This window comes from Poecile atricapillus, chromosome 28, assembly GCF_030490865.1.
Source record: "Poecile atricapillus isolate bPoeAtr1 chromosome 28, bPoeAtr1.hap1, whole genome shotgun sequence".
In the NCBI taxonomy this organism is placed as follows: Eukaryota; Metazoa; Chordata; class Aves; order Passeriformes; family Paridae; genus Poecile; species Poecile atricapillus.
Genome location: NC_081276.1, coordinates 596,519 through 620,071, shown reverse-complemented (window position 1 = coordinate 620,071; position 23,553 = coordinate 596,519). Strand labels below are relative to the sequence as shown.

The 23,553-nt window shown below is 54.2% G+C and overlaps 2 protein-coding genes across 10 annotated transcripts in view; both read left to right on the top strand.

Moving 5' to 3' along the window:
* Nucleotides 1-4,795: 4,795 nt before the first annotated feature.
* Nucleotides 4,796-17,403, top strand: UHRF1 (ubiquitin like with PHD and ring finger domains 1). Of its 2 annotated transcripts, XM_058858743.1 has the most exons (16): nt 4,797-5,009; nt 7,578-7,844; nt 8,604-8,776; nt 9,173-9,388; nt 10,082-10,188; nt 10,337-10,523; nt 11,256-11,379; nt 11,454-11,561; nt 12,326-12,430; nt 13,182-13,288; nt 13,770-13,932; nt 14,029-14,166; nt 14,532-14,643; nt 14,760-14,917; nt 15,171-15,269; nt 15,995-17,403. In XM_058858743.1, the coding sequence occupies exons 1-16, from the start codon at nt 4,857-4,859 to the stop codon at nt 16,139-16,141; spliced, it is 2,364 nt and encodes a 787-aa protein (XP_058714726.1). In that variant the 5' UTR covers nt 4,797-4,856; the 3' UTR covers nt 16,142-17,403. The 2 variants fall into 2 exon arrangements, 1 of the variants encoding a protein (XP_058714726.1); XR_009279722.1 differs by lacking the exon at nt 15,995-17,403 and having other exon boundaries at nt 4,796-5,009; nt 14,532-14,656.
* A 658-nt stretch (nt 17,404-18,061) lies between these two features.
* The window catches only part of KDM4B (lysine demethylase 4B), a 71,134-nt gene continuing 65,642 nt past the window's right edge, over nt 18,062-23,553 (top strand). For all 8 annotated transcript variants that reach the window (XR_009279719.1, XR_009279721.1, XR_009279720.1 and 5 more), the window contains exon 1: nt 18,062-18,185. The gene's annotated coding sequence lies outside the window, so the exon portion shown is untranslated. The remainder of the gene's footprint in view (nt 18,186-23,553) is intronic.

Here is a 23,553-nt window from a genome sequence, read left to right as displayed (position 1 = left end):
GTCCTTGTGCATTTGTCTGTGGGACACAAACTCCATATTCTGTCATCACCTGGGGACCTCTCATGGAGTCACAGGATCCCAGAATGGTCTGGGTTTAAGTTTTTGATGCAGTTCTGAGGTGTTTGATATCTTGTACTAAAACTGAAGCAAACCAGTGACTTTTAACAATTGTGATGTTTGTAAGGGAAATAAAAGGTGTTCTTGTCTGTCCTGTGGAAGAGTTGATGAAATGAAGTTTTTTTTTTACAGGAACAGGGAATTAAGAAATGAGTCCTGTGTATTTTGGAGTGTCAGCCTGCATCCTCAGGTAACGTGTCAGTGATCCAGCTGCCAGGTGCTTCATGGGTGTGAAGTGCCTCAGTGGGTCAGTTGTGGTGGGGATGGTGAAAGTCTCATGGGACAGGTTCTATTTCATCCCCTAAGTGAGTGAAACAGCACTGTCTGCATGATGCACCTTCATGTGGCTGTAGTGGGGCACAGGGGAATGTGAGAAGTGATAACCAGTAATTAAAATTAACCAGGAAGTTTTTAATATCTGATGTGTGGCTTTGATATTTGGGTAAAATATCAATGCTGGGATTTCCTGCTGTGTGGCAGAACTGCCTGCAGGGCCAGGACACTGGATTTGGGGGATTGCAGTGTCAGAGCAAAGGTTTGCACAATCATTTCTGTGACCCTTGGTGCTGCATGAAAGACAGAATTAAATCAGAGATAAAATCGTCACTAAGAGGTTTGGTGGGCGTGGGAAGGGCGTGGGAGGAAGTGGAGAAACGCCTTTGGGGAAGGGAGAGGAGCTGTGTTGGTTGGAGCCCTGTGCAGCCCTGAGCAAAGCTGCAGCATCCAGACCCCGGGCAGGACCCTCAGGTGTGAACCCCAACTGCTGCACCTGTGGGAGCCAGGAGCCCCTGTCCCTCAGCCCTGCACTGCTGTCCTTCAGCTGCCTCTGCCTGGGGCCTCAGCCTCGAGCTTCTCTCTTGTCCTGTCCTGTGGGGTTTCTGTTGAGTGCAAAACCCGCAGGTGTGTGTGGGATTTGGAGGGTTGGGCTCCTGTGTTGGGAGCCATTCCTTGTGTGGTGTGTCACAGCTCAGCATTGTCCCTTTGGGGCCCATGTGACACCCTTCCAGCAGCTCCCCTGGGCTCCCCAGACCCTGCTCCCCTTCCAGCAGCTCCCCTGGGCTCCCCAGCCCCTGTTCCCCCCAGCCCCTGCTCCCCTTCCAGCAGCTCCCCTGTTCCCCCCAGACCCTGCTCCCCTTCCAGCAGCTCCCCTGTTCCCCCCAGACCCTGCTCCCCTTCCAGCAGCTCCCCTGTTCCCCCCAGACCCTGCTCCCCTTCCAGCAGCTCCCCTGTTCCCCCCAGACCCTGCTCCCCTTCCAGCAGCTCCCCTGGGCTCCCCAGACCCTGCTCCCCTTCCAGCAGCTCCCCTGGGCTCCCCAGCCCCTGTTCCCCCCAGCCCCTGCTCCCCTTCCAGCAGCTCCCCTGGGCTCCCCAGCCCCTGTTTCCCCCAGACCCTGCTCCTCTTCCAGCAGCTCCCCTGTTCCCCCCAGCCCCTGCTCCCCTTCCAGCAGCTCCCCTGTTCCCCCCAGATCCTGCTCCCCTCCCAGCAGTTCACCCCAGCTCCCAGGACAGGTAGTGGCAGATTCCTGCTCCCCTTCCAGCCACTTTGCCCTCACAGCAGGGAACAGCCTGATGGTTCCTGGCTGCTCTCCCAATATTCCAGTTCACCTTTCTGCTGCTTTTTCAGGCTGCAGGATGGTTTCCTACATGCCTGCTGCTCCTCCCTCTGCTGCTGTCTTGCCTGAGGTAGAGGTGAGCTGGGGTAGTGTAATGCTGGTTGTTTTTGGTAGATGGGAGAGGACATGTCACCTGGGCCTGCTAAAAGTGTCCCCTCTGTCCCCATCTGTGGCAGAGACCCCAGGTCCTTCCCCAGAGCCACAGGCCTCCTTTGCACTCCCCAGCCCCAGGCTTTGGCCAGCTTTACTAAACCCTGTGAAGTGCTGCTTGCTCAGCTTCCATCACACAGAGCTGTGCATGGACAGAGGAACACGGAATCCGGAGAGTTCCTGGGTGCAGCCTGACTCTGGATCATCCCAGAGCACGTGGGGCTGGAACAGCCCTGCACTGCAGCCCCACTGCCTCACCTGGGGGCAGGTTTCTCGCTGTGCTGCGTGTGACAGGCCTGACTCATCACCGGTCCTTGGGAACAGCTATGCCAGGAATATGTATTTATGTACATAAAAGCATAAATGCCAGTGCTTGTGTCCTGGTTTTGGCTGGGATAGAGTTAATTTTCTTCCCAGTAGCTGGTCCAGTGCTGTGTTTTGGATTTAGCACAGGAATAATGTTGGTAACAACCCATGTTGTAGTTGTGGCTGAGTTGTGCTTACTCCAAATCAAGGACATTTCTCTGCCAGGGAGCAGAGGCACAAGGAGCTGGGTGGGAGCATGGCCAGGAGAGCTGATCTGGACTGGCCAGAGGGATATTCCGTTCCACAGAGCATCCTGCCAGAACAGAACCGGGGGCTTGGGACCTGTCTGTCACTGCTGTGCGACGAGCTGGGTCAGGGGTGGTGAACAACCGTGCTGGGCAGCTCTGGCAGGGAGGAATTCCTTCCCAATATCCGAGAGCCCTCTCGGGCCGCAGGAAATGCTGTATTGACTTCAGGTTAATCCTCCAGTACATCTGCAAGGGCTTTGTGTCGAGGCAGAGCCTTGGGCCCTGGGAGGACGTGGAGCCTGGCCGCTGCAGGCTGTGGGCCAGAGACGTGTCCTGAGTGCCCCGATCCCCCCAGCCCCGGCACCGAGCCCATCCAGGCCGTGGCTGCCAGCCCTGGGCCAGCGCCTTGTCCATCCGTCCATGGCGGGTCCAGGAAGGCAGCGGGACGTGGTGGAGGCACAGCCCGGCGTGTTCTCCGTGTCAGCCGGCAAACCCGGGGCTGCAGCGACCACATCCCGCTGCTTTCTGTGTTCTGGTGCCGAGGGGAGGCCGTGGGAGCGGGGAGGGAACACGGGAAATGGGGTTTGCCGGGGCCTCCCGCGCCTCGTGTTCCTTTGTCCTCAGCGCGGCTGTTCCGGCCAAGCCGCCGCCATCCTCTCTCCCCCACAGACACCAACGCTCAGCCTTTCACCCTCCTCCTCCAGCACGCTTCTCTCAGGGGCCTCTTGGCAGCACTTTCCCCCATGGTTGTTTTAAGAAAATATTATAATTTTTAATTTCCTCATAGCATCAGTGGATAAACACGCTGCCGCAGCAGCCCTTTCTGTCGGCTCACGGTGCCGCGCCATGGCCCTGCCGTGTCACCAGGCCATGTTTGTCACCAGTGGGGCCCTGCACGAATGCCACAAGCCCCCCTGGAGCTAACGGCCTGGGGCGTTAGAGCCCTTTTGCGGATTATTTGGTTCATTTGGATTATTCTCTTTATTCAAATTCAGTAATTCGAATTATTCAGTGTATTCACATTGTTTGGATTATTCGGATTATTCGCATCAGGGTAGGGCCTGGAGCCCCCCGGGGGCTCAGGACCCCTCGGGGAAGGGTGGCTGTCACAGGGGGGTCATTGGAGGCTCCTGTCCCGCTGGGGCTCTCCGGGGCCGGGTTTTAGGACAATAACCGGTACCGTGCCCACGGCCCCGGGGGTGATGGAGCCCTTGGGGAATTGGGAGATTTCACCCCCACCACCGCAGCGGAGCGGGGCCACCGGGCCGGGCCGTTGGCGGGGGATGCCCGTAGTCGCCCCCGGCTCCGGGGGTGTTTTCCCGGTCCCGTTTCCCCCCCGGGGGTCCCCCCCGGTCCCGGGAGGCGGCGGCGGCCCCGCCCCGGCCGCGCGTTCCCGCCAGCGGCGGCCAATGGGCGCGCGTGGGGCGCGCACGGGGCTTTTCCGCGCCAAACTCCAAAGCCCGCGGAGAGCGCGCGCGGCACCGGCTCCAGCCCCGCCGCCCGGTGAGACCGCCGGGACCCCCGGTCCACAACCCGGTGAGACCCCCGGGACCCCCGGTCCACAACCCGGTGAGACCCCCGGGACCCCCGGTCCCGCAGCCCGGTGAGTCCGCCGGGATCCCCGGTCCCGCCGCCCGGTGAGACCGCCGGGACCCCCGGTCCCACAGCCCGGTGAGACCGCCGGGACCCCCCGGTCCCGGCACCGCCGCCCCATCGCGATCCCGCCGGGGACCCCGGGAGCGGGAGGACGGCGAGGGGCGCAGGGGTTTCGCCGCCGTGCCCGTGCCGGTGCGGGAAGCAGCGGGAGCGCTCCGCGGTGCCCGGGCGGTGACAGCTGGTTCGGGTGCCCCGGAGGGGACGCGCTCGGGGCCGCGACAGCGGGACCGACCCCCGCCCCCGAGCGGGCCCGCGGGAGGGGGTGTGCCCGTCAGGGGCGGTGCCGGCGGCACCGGTGCCCTGCGGGCCCGGGGAGTGGCATCGCCCCGCGGGGTGCGCGGGGATGACGCGGCCGGGCTGGGGCGGGTCCGGGAGCGGCGGGGGTCGCTGACATCCCGCGATTCCCCTCCTGCCCCGGGGGCCCGCGCTGTGCCCGCCGTGCCGCGGGCGCCGGTGGCGGCCCCTTTAAGACCACGCGCTTCCACCTCCTTTATCCCTTCCGTCATTTGCATGATCGCGCGAGACTTGGCGCGTGGGCGCGGCGGGCGGGTTTCAATTGTGGCGGGAGATACGGTCGGCGCGAGCGGAGCCGTTAGGCTCCCGCGTGGGGGGCGGGGCCAGCCCCACGCAGCCAATCAGCGGCCGAGCCCCCCGGGGCGCCGGCCAATGGCGTGCGGCGGGTGCGTGAGGGCGGGGCGGGGGCCGGGCCCGCCCCGCCGGTGCCGCCGCCTGAGCGCGGTCCCATTCCCGGGGCAGCGCCGCCGCCATGTGGATCCAGGTGCGCACCATGGACGGCAGCCAGACGCACCGCGTGGACTCGCTCTCCAAGCTCACCAAGGTGGAGGGGCTGCGCCTGCGGATACACGAGGTGTTCGGCGTGGAGCCCCACCGGCAGCGGCTGTTCTACCGCGGCAAGCAGGTACCGGCGCGGCGGGGGCGGGGTGACAGCCTCGGAGCGGCAGCAGCGCGGTGCTCGGACACCGCTCCCTGCCCCGTCCTCCGCTCCAGCTGAGGACGGGTGTTTTAATTTATTTATTTTTAATAGCGTGGAAGTGAGGGGTTTTGCTGCCATCTAGTGATCCCGGCTCCCTCCCGCGCTGCTCCTTCGTGCCCTGGCAAGGACAGGAGCCAGCTGCAGCACAGCCTTTATTCCTACTTTTCTTACTATTTTCCACCTAATGTGCCGCTCTTCTGCCTTGACATTGCCTTTATGAAGTGTCTGAATATTACTAGTGATTTTACTGTCCTTAAAGTGCTTAATTCTTTTGAGCTTTGCAACTTCCACTGCTCTGAAAGCCGTAAAGATCTCATTTTTCTTTGAAAATTGGGAAAAGCAACTCATGATTTTGAGGTTTTTCAGCTCTGGTATCAAATTCTCACTAGGTACAGAACACTTGAGTGGCTCAGTGCTATATTATGTTCTCAATAATAGGTTTACAATTGCTGTTGTACAACTGTTTTCTTCCTTGTGAGTTAATAATATAACTAAATTAGCACTGAAGTCAATCAAAACCATTTTGAAATACAACTGCTGTATTGTGCCTAGTTCTATGCTGCTAAAGCTCTGTGCTAGAGAAACTCCTGATCTGGTGTTTGGCTGATCACAGGATTAATTTCAGGAAAAGCAGCGGGATGCTGAGTTGGCTGGGGATGGACAGTTTTTTCTAGCTGCTTTTCTTTCTGTTTTAGGCAGTCTTGAGCTAACTGTACTCTGTAACTAGCAGGTGTGGCTGTAGAACATGGAAATACACCTGGACTAGCCCCAGTCTAAGCTCAGGTACCAGCTGTAGCATAAAAAGAGGCTTGTAGGATGGTGTGAGGTCTCTGAAGGGCTGCTGGGTGTAACCCACCTTTCTGTTGGGTTAGGGTAGATTTGGACGCCTTAATGACCCATTTGTGTTGTAAATTAAGTGATAAGAGAGCGTTGGTTCAGGGCTGGTGGCACCTGTCAGCCTCACCCCGCAGCCTGTGCAGCCAGCCGGGGTTAGGAGGATTTCCAGAAGTGGTGACTGAGTGAGGATGCCCCTGTCCTACCAAGGGAATCCCTCCTCCTGCACTTCCAGTGTTCCCTGGCATGATCCAGCCTCTCTCAGGCCTCGTTCCCACTGGCCCTTCTCTGGCTGTTGGAATCCCTGCAAATGTTCAATTTCTTACTCGTGACCATTTTTAAATGGGGTTAGAAAATTAGCTGTTGGTTAAAAGCTGCCTCCTTTGTTTGAGGTTTGTCGTCAGTCCCGGGCTCTTCTTTCTGGCTGTGCCTTGAGCTCCTGTGGTTTCCTGTCCCGTTCCTGTGCTCTGCCATTTCCCTTTGCACCTGTTGTCACTCGTGTCCTCTGCTGCTGTCCCCGTGTTTGTGACACCGTGTCTGGGCTAAGAAGAAACAACCGATTTCTGTGTCCTTATGCATCTTGAGGAGTTTTCATCTCTAAACCAGCAAAAAGCTCAGACCTCTTCCTGTGCAGTCAGATTTCCAGGGATTGTTCCATAGCCATTTGATGCCATAAATCAGAATTGAATTATCATAGTGATTCCTGTGAAGTGTAAATTTTTGTGGTTTTGCTCTGCTTCCCCCTGATAGAGAACAAAGCTCCAGGGATTGCTTTTTCTGGTGGTTTGAGCTGGAAGGGGATGATCATTTCCTGTAAAATTTCTTAGTCAGACCTTAAATATGTGGGGAAGCTTGTCTGAACTTCTGACTGCTCCTTGGGCTCCAGCCTCACATGTTAACTCTAAAAGGGTTGTGCTCCTTAGAGCTCCTGAGAGGTTACTGAGGGATCTCTCTCTCCCTCTGCACTTCTCTTTTTGCAGGGACAGGGTTTTGATTTGACTAAAGCCACGCCAGACTTGCCGAATAAACTCTTAGAATTAGAGAGGGTGTGAAATTAGGACACGCCTGGCCACGCTAAAGAGCGACTGGGTAGTTTCAAGTTGAATTGATCCTTTTTTGATTTTACTTTCAATGGAAAAAATGTGTGTTTGCTGGGAGAAAAGTGCATGATTAACTCTGGCTTCTAATTAGTGCTACGATTAATGGAAATGGTGTAACAATAATCAGGATCACACACAATTAAAATATAAGGACAGTCTGCATTAACGTTTGGGATGCAACTGAATTGAGGAAGAAATCATTTCCCTTTGAGTTTGTAGGTAATGTGGAATTATCTTTGAATGCTGATGGGAATGTGGGGCGTCTGTAGTTGTTTAATTGATGTTTCCAGGGAATGTGCTGCGAACCTTTCCAGATCTCACCGGGGCTGGGGAGTAAGTCCAGGGTAGCATGGAAGCCTTGCTCTTGTAGGCTGTGGGATGACTGGAAAAAGACCATTTGAGTAGCGGGAATAGAGGGAAGAAGGGCCCAGCGCTGGCTGCTGCTGGCTCTAAAGCCACGTGGCGGGTGTTGGCGGGCAGGGCCGCTCTGGGCACCGCGGGTGCTCGGGGTCAGCCCGGTGGGGGCCGTGACCAGCTTGCTTTGGTGCTTTCCCTGCAGATGGAAGATGGTCACTCCCTGTTCGATTACAGCGTGGGGCTGAACGATATCGTTCAGCTGCTGGTCAGACAAAGCCCGGCCGTGCTGCCCGCCGGGAGCAAGGAGAAGGACTCGGAGCTCTCGGACAGCGACTCCGGCTGCGGCTCCGGCCCCAGCGAGTCCGACAAAAGCTCCCACAACGGGGAGGCTGCCCTGGAGCTGGAGGGACAGCCCAGCACGGCAGCACAGCAGCCCCACTGGACCGACCCCGGCTTCGGCCTCTACAAGGTGGGTCCTCACACACCGAGAGCCCTCGGACCTGCGCCCTGCCAGGGGAATTGTTCTGTGCCGCGGAGAATCGCTGAAAATCTTTCATACCCCGATTGTGTGGGCAGTTCCTTTCTTCTCTCAAACCCTCCAACAACAAAGGCAAAAATACCAACCAACCCACAAACCAATTCAATGCAGCATGCTGTAGGTCAAAATACTTAAATTATTTTCATTTTGTCCTTTGAACTAAAACTACAATACATTAATTAATTAAAAAAAAAAGAAAAGCATTCACAGTGTCTGGTTTGATTTTTTTTTACAATTTTTCCCAATATTTTTGCTTGGAGTCACTGCATTTGTCAAAGCTGAAACTTTCTTGAATGAACAAAAGAAAATCTCAAGCAGCTGTTCAGAATAATTTTACTTCTTTGTTTCAATGGATTTTATTACAGATCTAGCGATGTCTTTGCCAGGTTATGAGCAAGACACTTTAAAAGGCTGTTGCAGACTAACCAAGAATGGTTTGTGCTCACTAACAAGGCTGGGTTTACATGTCTGGTGTAGAGTGGATTTATAACCGTACAAATTCAACCTAAGCAGACTGTAGGGCTGCACGACAGGACCAGGAAAGCAGAGGAAATCTTAATTTTTAAGGTGATCATTTAAATATCTTGATAATGGTGCAGTTCTTGAGATGGTTAAATCTTCAAGTGGATTGGAAATGAATGCCTAATTTGCAAATCCCTTTTGGTGAGCTGTGCTCTTTGCTCTGCACAGATCAATGACTTGGTGGATGCTCGGGACACGGACATGGGAGCGTGGTTTGAAGCCCAGGTTGTGAATGTAACCAGGAAAAAACCCACCAGTGAATCAGCTGAGAGCTGCACAGATCCTGACCAGCCCACCGCTGTCCCTGAAGAAGATGTAATTTATCATGTGAAATATGATGAGTGAGTTTTGTTTTGGCCAATGAAGTCATTTGGCTTGTGATGGTGAGAGGAGATTTTATTGCAGATATTGCATTAATTAAAACAGAACTGGGCAGTGACACAGTAATTATGTCATTGAGCCCTGGCAAGTAAGGTTGTTTTGCAGTTGGAATTCCAGGGGGCTGGAATCATGTTTTTATGGATAGCAGCATTTATAGGAAGTGCTGGTGGCCCAGTGTCAGAGGGAGGCAACAGTAGCAAAGCCACACAGGTTGGTTCTGGCTGCGTCTGTGTGGGAGGAGATTTTATCCTTGATGGTATTCTTGTGTTGTGCAGCAAAATCAACCTGTCTGTGGAACACCTGTTACTCATAGAACTGCTGCTGAATCTGGTTTTTGTTGTGTCCCTCCCTTGAAGTTATCCAGAGAACGGCGTGGTGCAGATGAGCTCCGCTAACGTGCGCGCTCGGGCACGGACCATCCTCAAGTGGCACCAGCTGGAGGTGGGGCAGGTGGTGATGGTCAACTACAACCCCGACGAGCCCAAGGAGAGGGGCTTCTGGTACGATGCTGAGATCCTGCAGAAGAGGGAAACAAAACTGACCAGGGAGCTCAATGCAAAGATACTGCTTGGGTAAGCTGCTCACGTGGAATAAATGGGATTCCCTTGCTCTGCTTCAGCTTTCTGAGGTCTGAGTGAGACTGCTGGCAGAGAATGGTGCCACAGAAGTGCAGGGGACAGATGGAAAGTGGCCTGTCCCTTTTGGGTGAATAACTGCAGCATTCTGCAGTTCTGATTTCCTTCCACTGAGGAACTGGACACTCGAAGGAACGCTGATCCATGGATTCACTTAATGCTGAAAGGATGCAAAGCCCCATATTCACCATGAGGCAAATTATTCTTTATGTGTTAATTATCCATAATGGCTTTACAAAACTGTAGTGTAATATGTTGTGGAGATAGGATGATGTAGAAAGAACTCTCTTACTATATAAAAGTGATGAAAAATGATGCCAGTTCTCTCCTGAAGGAGACTCAACTTCAGGAAGAGAAAAATATTCCTCCCTTCTCACCAGAGTGATTTTGACTTTTTAACTATAAAATATGAGACACATTAGTCTGAAATATATTTGGGGGCAGGGGGAACAGTCACTCTTGATAATTGAAATGCTACAAGTGCCTGGATTCTCCCTGAGACAAGAGGTTTATTCTAATTGCATAAAATGATTTGATTTTTAATACTGGAGCAGTCTGATGCGTGCACAGCTGTGAACTCGAGCTCTGGGATACTTCTGAACTGGGATCTCTTTTCTCAACTTCTTCTAGGGAAGCTGGTGATTCCTTGAATGACTGCACAATTATATTAGTGGATGAAATCTATAAAATAGAAGAGCCAGGCTCTGCTTCTCCCATCAGTGCTGGTACCCCAAAACGTGAGTCTGATGGGGAGTTCTTGCATGTCTGTCTCACCTTGTGAAGTCCTGCCAGTTGTCCCAGAGGTTTGAGAGTTTAGTGGTGCCTCCTTTGGCTGTTTCCAGTGGATCTTGGCATTGGCTGAGCGTGCTTTGTGTTTGCCCACAGGACAGATTGGACCTGTGTGTAAAGCCTGCAAGGACAACCCAAACAAGACCTGCAGGGTCTGTGCGTGTCACATCTGTGGGGGGAAGCAGGATCCAGAGAAGCAGCTCATGTGTGACGAGTGTGACATGGCCTTCCACATCTACTGCCTCAAGCCTCCCCTCAGCAGAATCCCTGATGATGAGGACTGGTGGGTTCTGGGGAGACGTGTGGGGTGGCACAATTGCCTCTGCTCAGGAGCAGGAACTAGGTCTGGGGCTCAAAGCTGCTCTTTTCAGTGGCTGTACAGGGATGTGTGTCTTCTGGGGTTTTTCTTGGTAAAACTTCATAGCTTTTCTTGAGCTTAATGAGAGTAGGTTTTAAGCCAGTGGCCTGCACACACCTTTTCCTAGTTTTGGGATCTAGATGCCTTTTTTGTGTACCTGCCTAAGGCCAGGGCTTGGGGCAGCCTGGGATAGTGGAAGGTGTTCCTGCCATGGCAGGGGGTGGAACAGGACAAGCTTTAACCTTCCAACCTGGGATTCAGAGAGGACCAAATGAAAACTTGATGTTGGGGAGCTTCAGTTGTGCAGTGGCTGCAGGCAGGGCCCAGGCCCCACCATCATCAGATCAGGCTGGTTTGTACACGAGATGTATACAGTGAGAGATGTGGATAGTGAAATACATCTTTCAGTAGACACAGAGTTAGTGAAATGCACTGGTTTATTCCCTCTGCCCTGTTTCAACACTGTTTACAATGATTTTGTGGCACAGCTGTTTCCTGACACATCTGCAGTGTTGTAGTATTCCTGTAATTCCAGTGTGAGAGTGTTTCCATGTCCTGTCTGGTTTCATGTGGGGAAATTGTAACATAACTCACTGTGTTTGGAGGAAATGCTCCTAACTGAAGCCTTTGCTGCTTATTAATTTTCAATGACTTTAGGTATTGCCCTGAATGTCGAAATGATGCAAGTGAGGTGGTTTTAGCAGGAGAGAAATTAAAAGAAAGTAAAAAGAAACAAAAGATGGCATCTGCTAATTCCTCCTCCCGGAGAGACTGGGGCAAGGTCAGTCCAAAGCTGTTTTACTTGGAGTTGTGTTGGTTCCTTTGGGCTCTTGGCTGATCCTGCTCTCTGCCCAGGGCATGGCGTGTGTTGGGCGCACCAAGGAATGCACCATTGTCCCCTCCAACCACTATGGACCAATTCCTGGCATCCCCGTTGGCACCATGTGGAAATTCAGAGTTCAGGTATGAAGCTGAATGCTGGCCTGATCTGCTGTGGGGAGAAATGGGAATGATCCAGCTGCTACAAGAAACCTGAAACAGTTAATGTGGAAATGCGTGCATCACTGGACATATGGAAGTGCAGAAGGAAAAGAATTCTGGCTTTGTCTGGATCAAGTGTTCCATAACTAATGCTGCATTGTTGGGGCCCATCAAGTACTGGTTTATTTTGTTTTAGTGCTCTTTTTGGTAACTCAAAAACCCCAAAGCAAACAGATTTGTTCTCAGTAGTTTGTCCTGCAGGTGTGTAGTGTGCCCTGGCAAGGGTGTCTCAAATATCCACATACATGAAACAAGAGGTTTCTCATCCTGTTAGAAAGTTGGGGCAGAAAAAAGCATTGGCCTATCCAGATCTTGAGTTCAAGTATTGAGGGAAAGTTGCTATTACAACTCTTTCAGAACTTTATACAAATATTTAATAACTGTATTATTCTTAAATGCCTGGCGCCTTTTAATAAGCAATGTCAGTGAGAAATACTGAAATTATTAGATTTGCACCCCAAACCTTACACGTGTTCAATACAGTCAGTGCCTTACTTTGTTAGAAGCATTTTTATTTTTCTTTCTTCTGCCTGGAGCTTTTTGGAGGGTGATGATGGTGAGAGCAGTTTCCCCTGTGGTACATGGAAAGCAAATGTGGAATAGCACAGTTGGTTCAGCTCCCAGGCCAGTGCTGTGTGTGTGGTCTGGTGAGAGCAGGTGCCTCCAAACCTGATTTTGTCTGCCAGGTGAGCGAGTCCGGGGTGCACAGGCCCCACGTGGCGGGGATCCACGGCAGGAGCAACGATGGCGCCTATTCCTTGGTGCTGGCAGGAGGATATGAAGATGACATCGTGAGTGGATTCTGATTATTGATGCACAGAACCAAATGAACTTGTTAAACAGAGCCTGAGCCTTCGTTACTCTTTGCACTCTGCACCAAACACTTGCCCAGCTTCACCTATTTCCTTCAGAAACAAATGAAGCAAGGAGAAAGTGCAGTAATCTGTGTCAACCTGAGCCACAGGATCAGCCAGACCCAGTTTAATATCCCTTGTGACCCCAGAGTTTTCAAGGTGTGTGTTAGAGCCACAGTTTGAACACGGGCTGTGCTGGCAGCTGCTCTCACCTCCAGCAGATCCTGTGTCACCCTGGGGCTGCTCAGGGGTCCTGGCAGTGCTCAGGGCTGTGACAAGAGCATTGTCACCCTGGGGCTGCTCAGGGGTCCTGGCAGTGCTCAGGGCTGTGACAAGAGCATTGTCACCCTGGGGCTGCTCAGGGGTCCTGGCAGTGCTCAGGGCTGTGACAAGAGCATTGTCACCCTGGGGCTGCTCAGGGGTCCTGGCAGTGCTCAGGGCTGTGACAAGAGCATTGTCACCCTGGGGCTGCTCAGGGGTCCTGGCAGTGCTCAGGGCTGTGACAAGAGCATTGTCACCCTGGCCTCCTCTCCTGGCAGCCTGAGGGAGAGCCTGGCCCTGTCTGGGAGATTAAATACAGGAAATAGCTTTCCTTTTTTGAGAATGCCCTGCTAAACTACCTGGTTGAAAGACTCTTCTGCTTTTATTGAATTGTTTTTGTGACTGTTAAAACCACTGTTCATTTCAGGATCATGGGAATTCCTTCACGTACACGGGGAGTGGGGGCCGAGACCTCTCTGGGAACAAGCGCACGGCGGAGCAGTCCTGTGATCAGAAACTCACCAACATGAACAGGTTGGCAGCGTTTGTGCTCCATTCTGCTTCAGCACCTCAGCCTGTCAGCACGAGGGATTGGGATTGTTTGGGCTGTTTGCATCCAAGGAAGCTGGAAAAGGCTCCAGGCTGGGTCTGTGGGCTGTGGTTCAGATCAGCTGTACAATGGGAACCTCCTTCAGAGCACTGTGATGGGGCAGAACTGGGAGTGGTGTCGGTGTCACGTGCAATACTGGCTGAAACTTGAGGGACAGAGCAGTCAGTTGGTGTAGGAGCTCTCCTGCTCTCTCCTGGAGACATTTGTGGCCCCTGGTCACCTTGGGAGACCAGAACATTTGTAATTCTGAGCTGTAACTCTCAGTGATGAGCCTGGACTTGAGTGGAGGAAGCGATCTGGGCTGGTCGTGGGGGTAATGCCGTGAACAATGAGGAGGCCCTGAGTGCAGAGGTGTCACTGTCACACGGCTCACATGGCAGACATCAACTCTGGCCTCTCTTGCAGAGCCCTGGCTCTGAACTGCAGTGCCCCCATCAACGACAAGCAGGGGGCTGAGGCCAAGGACTGGCGGGCGGGGAAGCCGGTGCGGGTGGTCAGGAACGTCAAGGGAGGCAAGCACAGCAAGTACGCTCCTCTGGAGGGCAACAGATACGACGGCATCTACAAGGTGAGGAGGGCTGGGCTGGGCTGGGCTGGCTGGGCTAGGGCTGGGTGGTGGCCAAGGGGCTTGCAGAGTGTGATGGACTTGCTCTGGCTTTTGCAGGTTGTGAAATACTGGCCCGAGACAGGGAAATCTGGGTTTCTGGTGTGGCGATACCTGCTTAGGAGGGACGATGAAGAACCTGCTCCTTGGACCAAAGAGGGAAAGGACAGGATGAAAAAGCTTGGCCTGACAATGCAGGTACTGCCTTGGGATATCACCTGGACTCTGAACTCGATGGAGAGCAGGGATTTTTCTGTTACATGTTCTTACTGAGGATGATCCTTAGTTAAAAATGGAGACCGAGAGGCACATAAATGCTTCTGGTCTGCTGGGTTGTTTGTTTTTATACATCAGGAGACTAAAATGACAAAACTCACTTCTATTTTTTTAGTATGGAATTTCTATAGGCTGTGAAGTGCTTCCCCATAGCAGGGATCTGTTGCTTAAAACAGATTAAAACTGCCCCTGGAACAGTTCTCCAGAGGTCACTCTTGGACCTGTCTTGGTCTGCAAGTCTGACCCCGTGTGTTTGCATTGGATGCTCTTTGTTTTGTTTCCTGCAGTATCCTGAAGGATATTTGGAAGCTGTTGCAAACAAAGATAAGGAGAAAGAAAATAGTGGAGATGATGAGTTTGATACCCCAGGGAAAGGGAAGAGGAAAAGGAAATCAGCAGGTTTGTGGAGTAGGCAAGTGGATATAGAAAGCCCTGGAGGTTTTTGTACATTTTACTTACTCTTTTCTGGTGTTTTTTTGGCCGGTTTTTAAAAAAATCTTTGTCTTTTCTTTCAGATGGGGAGGAAAAACTCATCACCTCTCCAGCAGGGACTCCAAAGAAAACGAAAGTTGAGCCATACAAGCTGACATCCCAGCAGAAATCTCTTATAAAAAGTGACGAAGCCAATGAAAAACTGTGGAATGAAGTCCTAGAGGCTCTCAAAGACGGACCGGTACACTGGGCTTTCCCCCACCTGTAGCTGGGCTGTCCCCAGACAAATCCTTGGCCGAGTTAAGGAGCAGCCTCAGACCTAAAATGATCTTATTTTAGAGTAAACACCCCCAGCAGGTTTAATGGGACAGATTTCAGATGATAAGATTTGTTGAGACTCTTTTTTATGATCAAATAATCCCTTGCATTGACTGTTGGGGGGTTGGGTTAATTTAGGTGTCTTTCAGCACTAAGTGGAGTCATTCACTTTGCAGAAATTCCTGAGTAAAGTGGAGGAGGCCTTTCTGTGTATCTGCTGTCAGGAGGTCGTGTTCCGGCCGGTCACCACCGTGTGCCAGCACAACGTCTGCAAGGTGGGCTGGGCTCTGCTGGGCTGGGCTCTGCTGGGCTGGGCTGGGCTCTGCTGGGCTGGGCTGGGCTCTGCAGGGCTGTGCTGGGCTCTGCAGGGCTGGGCTGGGCTCTGCAGGGCTGGGCTGGGCTCTGCAGGGCTCTGCAGGGCTGGGCTCTGCAGGGCTGGGCTGGGCTCTGCTGGGCTCTGCTGGGCTGGGCTGGGCTCTGCTGGGCTCTGCAGGGCTGGGCTGGGCTCTGCTGGGCTGGGCTGGGCTCTGCTGGGCTGGGCTGGGCTCTGCTGGGCTGGGCTGGGCTCTGCTGGGCTGGGCTGGGCTCTGCAGGGCTGGGCTGGGCTCTGCAGGGCTCTGCAGGGCTGGGCTGGGCTCTGCAGGGCTGGGCTGGGCTGGGCTGGGCTGGGCTATTGGGAAGGAATCGTTCCCTGTGAGGGTGGACAGGCCCTGGAGAGGAATTCCCAGAGCAGCTGTGGCAGCCCCTGGATCCCTGGCAGTGCCCCATTCCGGGTTGGATGGGGTTTGGAGCAGCCTGGGACAGTGGCAGTGTCCCTGCCGTGGCAGGGGTGGCACTGGGTGGGCTTTAAGGTCTCTCCATCCCAGCCCAGGCTGGAATTCCCTGATCTCTGCTGTGTCCAGCAGGAATGTTCCCAGTGGCAGTGCAGTGCTCCTGTTCCCCCGGGGCCGTTCCCCAGAGCCCAGCCCCTGTCCCTGAGCCCGCTGGTTTCTGTCCCCAGGACTGCCTGGACAGGTCGTTCAAGGCGTCGGTGTTCAGCTGCCCCGCGTGTCGCTACGAGCTGGGCCGCAGTTACAGCATGGAGGTGAACGAGGCCCTGCAGAGCGTCCTGGCCCAGCTCTTCCCCGGCTACGGCAGCGGCCGGTGATCCCCCAAAGCACTTCTCCCTCCCTCCCTCCTACCCTGGGCTTAATTTAAAACAAAAAAAGGTAGTCTGTGTTCCCCCAGCCCCCGCAAACATGGTTTTAAGTCTTCCTTGTTTTTAAAAACAAACTGTAAACTCCAAGGATTATCCTTCTGTATGTTCGTGGATTTTGTTTTTGTTCTCTATGTTGAACTTTGCTTTTTTTTTTTTTTTTTTTTTCATCCCCTCAAACCTGCCATTCATCAGCACAGAATTATTTGTTTTTAATGGACTGAAAGTGCTTCCGGTGAGGCTGCTAATGATGAGGAAAGTTCTCAGAGTGCCCCTGTGTCCCCTTTATTTTTATTTTTTATTCCAAAAATGGCTTGGTTGCTAGAACAATCTTCACTGTCTGGGGATTTGGCCATCAAGGTAGACTTGTGCATCACCTTGGCAGCATTTTGATACTCAATTTGTACAAGATGGTTCCTGGCTTTGTGTACCACAAGTGGGTTTTTGCTATTTTTTGTAAGAACTGGGTTTTATACATTTGACAGAAAGCCATTTCCTGCTAATTTTGTATCTCAGAACCAGAAGGCTGCTTGCTTAGAGCCAAGTGGTTGGAGCAATATGAAGTACTACCTCACTGGACTTCTCTTAGGGAAGGACTTGTTCAGCCAGGCGCTGTCCCCTATCCCGAAATGCCATTGTGGAATATCCTAAAGCCATTCTTAAGTGCCTTTTGTCCTTTGCTGGAAGACTGGGCTCTGAATCACCATCAATGTCTCCTTTTTTTCATAAGCACTGAATTGTTGGGACTTGCCAGCCGGATTCTTTGGGAGCGTGGATCACTGTAGCTGTGTGTGATTAGTGGGGATTTGCAGAGGATCAGGTTTCCTAGTCATAGCTATATTGGGGAGTTTGTTCTTTTTTACGCTGCATTTCTACCTGGAAATGAAAAATAACCAATTCTGGCTTTGTAATGAACTGTTTTATATTGGCCATCCCTGGAGAAGGCTCCCTTGGTCTCCCTCTAACATGACCAAAGTTTGCAGTTCCATACCTCAGCAAGACAGGGATGTTTTAAATCACACTTTTCTGCAGACAGACTGGAACAAATGTGCCTACTTTTGGTTTCCTCAGCTCTTACCCTTTGGAAAGTGATTATGTTAATATTTTAGGGAAAAAGACCCCACAACATTTTATAGTTTTTTTTCAGTGAATTTGTCAATTTTTTGTATAATGTGCAAGTCGATGTTCTCAAAATAAATATCTTTTCAAATTAATTGTTGACTGTTCTCCTTCACTTCTTTTGATCCTAAGTGGGTTTCCAGACCCAGTTCCTTGTGCAGGAATTTGATTTTATGTCCCATTAGCCCCTGTCCCCGGTGTCCCCCCAATCCCCGGTGTCCCCCCTGTCGCCCCAATCCCCCCCAATCTCCGCTGTCCCCCCAATCCCCGGTGTCCCCCCTGTCCCCCCAATCCCCCCAATCCCCCCTGTCCCCCTCAGTCCCCGCTGTCCCCCCTGTCCCCGCTGTCCCCCGGTCCCGCCCGGCCGTGAGGGGGCGCGCGCGCTCGCCTCTCCGCCATTGGCGCAGCGCGGCCGCAGCGCCCCCGCCCCGCGCTGTGCGGCTCCTCACGTCCTCACCGCCCCGCCCCGCGCTCGACGGGCACCGCGCGCAGCCAATCAGCGCCCGCCCGGTGCGCGCCTCGCCCAATGGCCGCTGGGGGCGGGCCGCCGGCAGTCGATGGCTGCGTGCGATTGGCGGAAAGCGCTTGAGCGACGGGAGCGCTCCCCGCTGCCCCGCCCGTCGCTGGGCGGGCCGCCGCTCCGCGCCACGGGCCAATCAGAGCCCGCGCTCGCCTTGTTATTCGGCGAGCGGCCTCGCCATTGGCTGGACCCGCCGTCCGTCCCCGGCGGGGCGGCCAATGGGCGCAAAGGCGGTGCCGCTCGCGACCAATGGGCGCGGCGGGGAGGCGGGCGCAGGTGGTGGCCGCGGGGCGCTGCGCTCGCCTGGGCGCCCCCCCTTCGCTGCGCCCCCCGCGCCGCCGAGGGCCCCGCGCGCAGGTACGGCCGGACCGCGCCCCCGACCCCGGCCCCGGCCCCGGCCCCGGGCCCGGCCCGAGCGGGCCCCGCCGCCCCCGCGCCCGGCACCCCGCACTGCGCCCCCCGCGGGGCGCCGGGCCCGCTCCCACCGCCGCTCCCGGCCCGAGCCCCGTCCCCGCCGCTCCCGGCGCGGCCCCGGCGCTGCCGCTCCCTTCCGGCCCCGCGGCCGCAGCCTCTGCGCCGCCGCTCCCGCAGGCCGGGCCGGGCCGGGCCCCGCCGCGCTTTGTGTGGGTGGGACCCCCGAGCCCCCCGGGCCGCTCGGGGTGCGCGGGCCGAGGGCGGCCCCGGCTCCCTGGAGCCCCGCAGCCCCCGGGGATTCACCGGCACCGCGGGGCTTTGGGCCACAGGCGTGGGCAAATGGCGATCCCGGGGCTCGGCTCGGGGCCGTGGGCTGGGGGCGAGCAGAAGATGCCGCTGGCTCCGCGATTCGCTGCGGGCGCTCCGTGCTGGGAAGAGCGGGGGCAGGAGCGTGACACCGGCGAGGGGTTTGACGGTTTCATCTCTGCTCTCCTCCTCCGGAGACTGACAAAGTCTGGGGACGAACCGAAGCTCTTTTCTTCCGGTTTTCTTTAAATCCTTGCGTTACTTGTCCGTGTGTGCGGTGCTGTCGGCAGGAGCGGGACCCCCGGCGGGGCCGGGAGCTGCAGGGTTTGTGTGTCCAGGCACAGTTCGGTGACTTGCCCGGGTTCCAGCTGCAGGGTTTGTGTGTCCAGGCACAGTTCGGTGACTTGCCCGGGTTCCAGATGCAGGGTTTGTGTGTCCAGGCACACTTGGGTGACTTGCCCGGGTTCCAGCTGCAGGGTTTGTGTGTCCAGGCACAGTTCGGTGACTTGCCCGGGTTCCAGCTGCAGGGTTTGTGTGTCCAGGCACACTTGGGTGACTTGTCCGGGTTCCAGCTGCTCCTGTTTGCAGGAACCTGGAAGATGGATGGGATGTGGTGGAAGGGGAACTCTTCAGAGGGGCTGCAGAGGGGCAGGGGCTGAGCTCTGCTCTGGGACAGGACCCAGGAAGGGCTGGAGCTGTGCCAGGGCTTGGGATGGAGCTCAGGGAAAGGTTTTTCCCCGGGGGTGTTGGACACTGAATTCCCCCAGGAACAGTCCCGGCCGTGCCAGAGCTGCAGGAGCTCCCGGGGATGCTCAGGGTGGGATTGCTGGGGCTCTGTGCAGGGCCGGGAGCTGCACTGGATCATCCCTCCCAGTTCAGGACATTCTGTGATCCATCCCAAGCTGGCTCTTGGCTTTCCTGGAGCTCTTGGTTTGGAGCTGTTTGGGAGCCAGGGGTGTTGCAGAAAGGCTGCTGTGGACCCCTTGCCCTGAGCAGTGAAAGTCAGCAGTGAGGTTCATTTCCACCTCGCTCCCTCTGTGTTTGACTGGAGCTGCTGCAGGGGCTGTGCTGCTGCTCTGGGACATCGGATGTAAATCTGTGTTACAGCAAGCTTGACCCTCCCAAAACAGTTTCCTTTAAGAAAAAGAGTTAATTTTAAAGAACTCTGTCCGTCTGAAACCTGATCGCATTTCACCCACAACATTGCTTCTTTCCTGGGAACTTTTGCTTTTTTCTCCTCAGTTTCCTTTTCCTGTTTCATTGAAATTCACAGGCAGGGAAACCTTAAGCCTAGAATTGCAAACTTACAGTTACATTTCAGCAATTGCATCAGGTAACTGTTGGAGCTCTTGGTAATTGCTCTGTGACAGCAAGTTCCCAATTCTTGGGTTTCCCTGTAACAAGAGAAGAAGTTGGGGCAGGTTGTCCAACTCCTGCAGGGGCAGAAGGAATCCTAAAGGAATCCTGAAGGAATCCTGAAGGAATCCTAAAGGAATCCTAAAGGAATCCTAAAGGAATCCACGGCTGTTCCTGTCTCATGAGAGGCAGGAGTTCCTCCCATGCAAAGGAGATGTAGGTGGATTTAAAGTAATTCCTTGTTCCAGAGCTGATATTCATGGATGAAACATTCTCTGGAGCATCTTTTGACAGGAAAATTCTGTCTAACACTCTGTGGTGGATTGTTCTTTCTCCTTTTTATTCTGGTTGGAAAGAGATAATTCCCTTAACTGGTCCAGTGGAACCAGAATATATATGGTCTTATGTATAAACATTATGTATAAAATATGTAATATATATATATATGTATATTCAAAAGGACATAAATATATATATATAAGATATATAGGAGTCAGAACACTTTGGTAAAGACCCAAAGCACACAGGTCTCATGTTCCAAGTTTGCCTTTAGGATGAATGTGGGCTATTACAAATAAAACCTCACACACATGAGGGGTTTCATCAGCTTTTGAGGGGAAGTCAACAGCAAAATTCACTTTCAGGGAGAGTTCCAGGCATTTCCTGTAGAGAATCCTGGCTGTTGGCCCATGGGAAATGTTCACCTGTCACCCTGAGCTGTGGGGACAGGGCTGCTCTCACCTGTCATGCACCAGAGGAAGGTTTAGCAGATAAAGTGAGAGTTCCACAGCTCTGCAGGTGTTTTGGATCACCCAAAATGCAGACAGCTCGAGCTATTTCCATATAAAAGGTCGCAAGAAATCTGATGTGAGTTGGGAAAACCAGTTTGGCCAGCCCTGCTGGAAAGGCATGGGAGCTCTGTGGGCACTTTACATTTATGCAGGGTTGTGTTTTATTTCCTCCTGGGATGTCCAGCTGCACTACAACAAACAATGTCAGCATCAGGAGGCTCTGATTCACCTTGCCAGTCTAAATCTCATGTTTGAGAGCAGGGAATCCACCTGAGAGCAGAAATAATCACTGTGAACTGCAGGCTGAGCCACCCAGGCAGCAGGGAGGGAAAGCTCTTGGCAGTCAGGAGAAACTTGGTGTTCCTTAATTAATTCTGGGCAGTCAGGAGGACCCGGGACTGGTGATTTCCCCCGTTCCTGACTCATTCAGTGCTCGGGGTGTGCTGTGGGGAAGGGTTTGCAGTGCCTGTGCTGCTCCACGTTCCTTCACTGGAGCATCTGTTAATAGCAAAGATGGATGACAGCTAAATATGTCACCACAAGTGAGGGATTTGCTTAATGGGTTTGGATGCCACCGGGATCCTCCGGGGCTGCACAAGGCGCTGCTGGAAATAATTATTTGTCATCTGGTAGAGAATTCAAGAGGGTTTGTCCGTTTGCAGGAGCAGCTGAAATCTTGGGGTACTGCAAAATGTTGGCAGAAATCCTTTCATTTCACCCTGGTTGGGGGATATTAATGTCTTATCTCTGTGGGATGAGAAAGGTGATTTTCCATTTCCAGTGTTCTCCACTAAACTGATCGTGGCTTAATAAGATTTCCTCTTGTTAACCTTTGTTCTGGACCAAATATGTTCTGTCTTGTCACAACTTGGGGATAAAGTAATTTGCTACCATGGCTTAATTAAGGTACTTATTTTCATTTATATTTTCATTGGGTAAATCACTCTCCTTTATAAATGAAGCAGTTCCTCAGTTATGTTCTTAATGGATTCCACAGGAGAACACATTTGTATTCTGCCCTTCCTTGGGCTGTGCGTGCCTCAATCATGGCAGAAGTGACCAGAAGCTTCATTATTTTTATATTTCTTTGCTGTTTCATGAAGTTCATGAACAAGCCACAGTTCCCAGATCCTTAGAGATTACAAGAGTGTCCTTTAGTTCCCAAATCTGTTAGAAAGCCTGCTTTTGAATATGGCCCAAGAAGTGAATGTTGGAAGTTGGTGGGGGGTTAAGGTGATTTCTGAGGTTTTTCTGATATTCCTTCACAATTTTGGATACACCCCCAGGGCAGTGGAGAGGCCTTTGGTGAGGTTTTGGTGCAGATAAGAAGTTTTTGTGAAGTTTCCCATATTTGATCTCGGTTCAGTTGGCAGAAGAAGCTGCTTTTCCTGGGAGGGTGTGTCAGGTTTGGAGCTGCAGCTTCCAGAGGGACCTGGATAAAACAGAGCTGGGAGAGATTCAAATTGTCTCGTTTCACCTTGAAGCTTTGGGTTTAATTTAGGATTTAGATTGGCACTGCTCGAGCTGCAGGTTTGGCTGAGAGGTGTGGAATGGGTGTGAGCTGAGAGAGGCCTGGGGGGCTGAGGTTCAGGGGGTACCTGGCTGAGTGAGTTGGGGCTCTGGGGGTCCCTGGCCAGGTGAGTTGGGGTTCAGGGGGTCCCTGGCCAGGTGTGTCAGGGCTCAGGGGGTCCCTGGCCAGGTGTGTCAGGGCTCTGGGGGTACCTGGCCAGGTGTGTCAGGGCTCTGGGGGTACCTGGCCAGGTGAGTTGGGGCTCTGGGGGTACCTGGCCAGGTTATTGGGGTTCAGGGGGTACCTGGCCAGGTGAGTCAGGGTTCAGGGGGTCCCTGGCCAGGTGAGTTGGGGTTCAGGGGGTACCTGGCCAGGTGAGTCAGGGCTCTGGGGGTACCTGGCCAGGTGAGTTGGGGCTCAGGGGGTCCCTGGCCAGGTGTGTCAGGGTTCAGGGGGTACCTGGCCAGGTGAGTTGGGGTTCAGGGGGTCCCTGGCCAGGTGAGTTGGGGCTCTGGGGGTCCCTGGCCAGGTGAGTTGGGGCTCTGGGGGTCCCTGGTCAGGTGAGTTGGGGTTCAGGGGGTACCTGGCCAGGTGTGTCAGGGCTCTGGGGGTCCCTGGCCAGGTGAGTTGGGGTTCAGGGGGTCCCTGGCCAGGTGTGTCAGGGCTCTGGGGGTCCCTGGCCAGGTGAGTTGGGGCTCTGGGGGTCCCTGGTCAGGTGTGTCAGGGCTCAGGGGGTCCCTGGCCAGGTGTGTCAGGGTTCAGGGGGTACCTGGCCAGGTGTGTCAGGGCTCTGGGGGTACCTGGCCAGGTGAGTCAGGGCTCTGGGGGTCCCTGGCCAGGTGAGTCAGGGCTCTGGGGGTCCCTGGCCAGGTGAGTTGGGGTTCAGGGAGTCCCTGGCCAGGTGAGTTGGGGCTCTGGGGGTACCTGGCCAGGTGTGTCAGGGCTCTGGGGGTCCCTGGCCAGGTGTGTCAGGGTTCAGGGAGTCCCTGGCCAGGTGTGTCAGGGCTCTGGGGGTACCTGGCCAGGTGTGTCAGGGTTCAGGGGGTACCTGGCCAGGTGTGTCAGGGTTCAGGGGGTCCCTGGCCAGGTGAGTCAGGGCTCAGGGGGTCCCTGGCCAGGTGTGTCAGGGCTCAGGGCTGCAGGGCCATGCCAGGCTCACCCTGTCCCTGCTCCTCAGGATCCCCAGGATGTGCTGGCAGCTGGAACTGGGTCAGTGTGTCACACCCAGCCCGGGCACACACCCAGCCCAGGGCTTCCTTTCCCAAGGGCCTCAGCCAGCCCCAGCCACTGAGATTTTTGTTATAAAAATCCAAAGGAGCTTAGAGAAGTCGAGCAAATTACTGAGAAC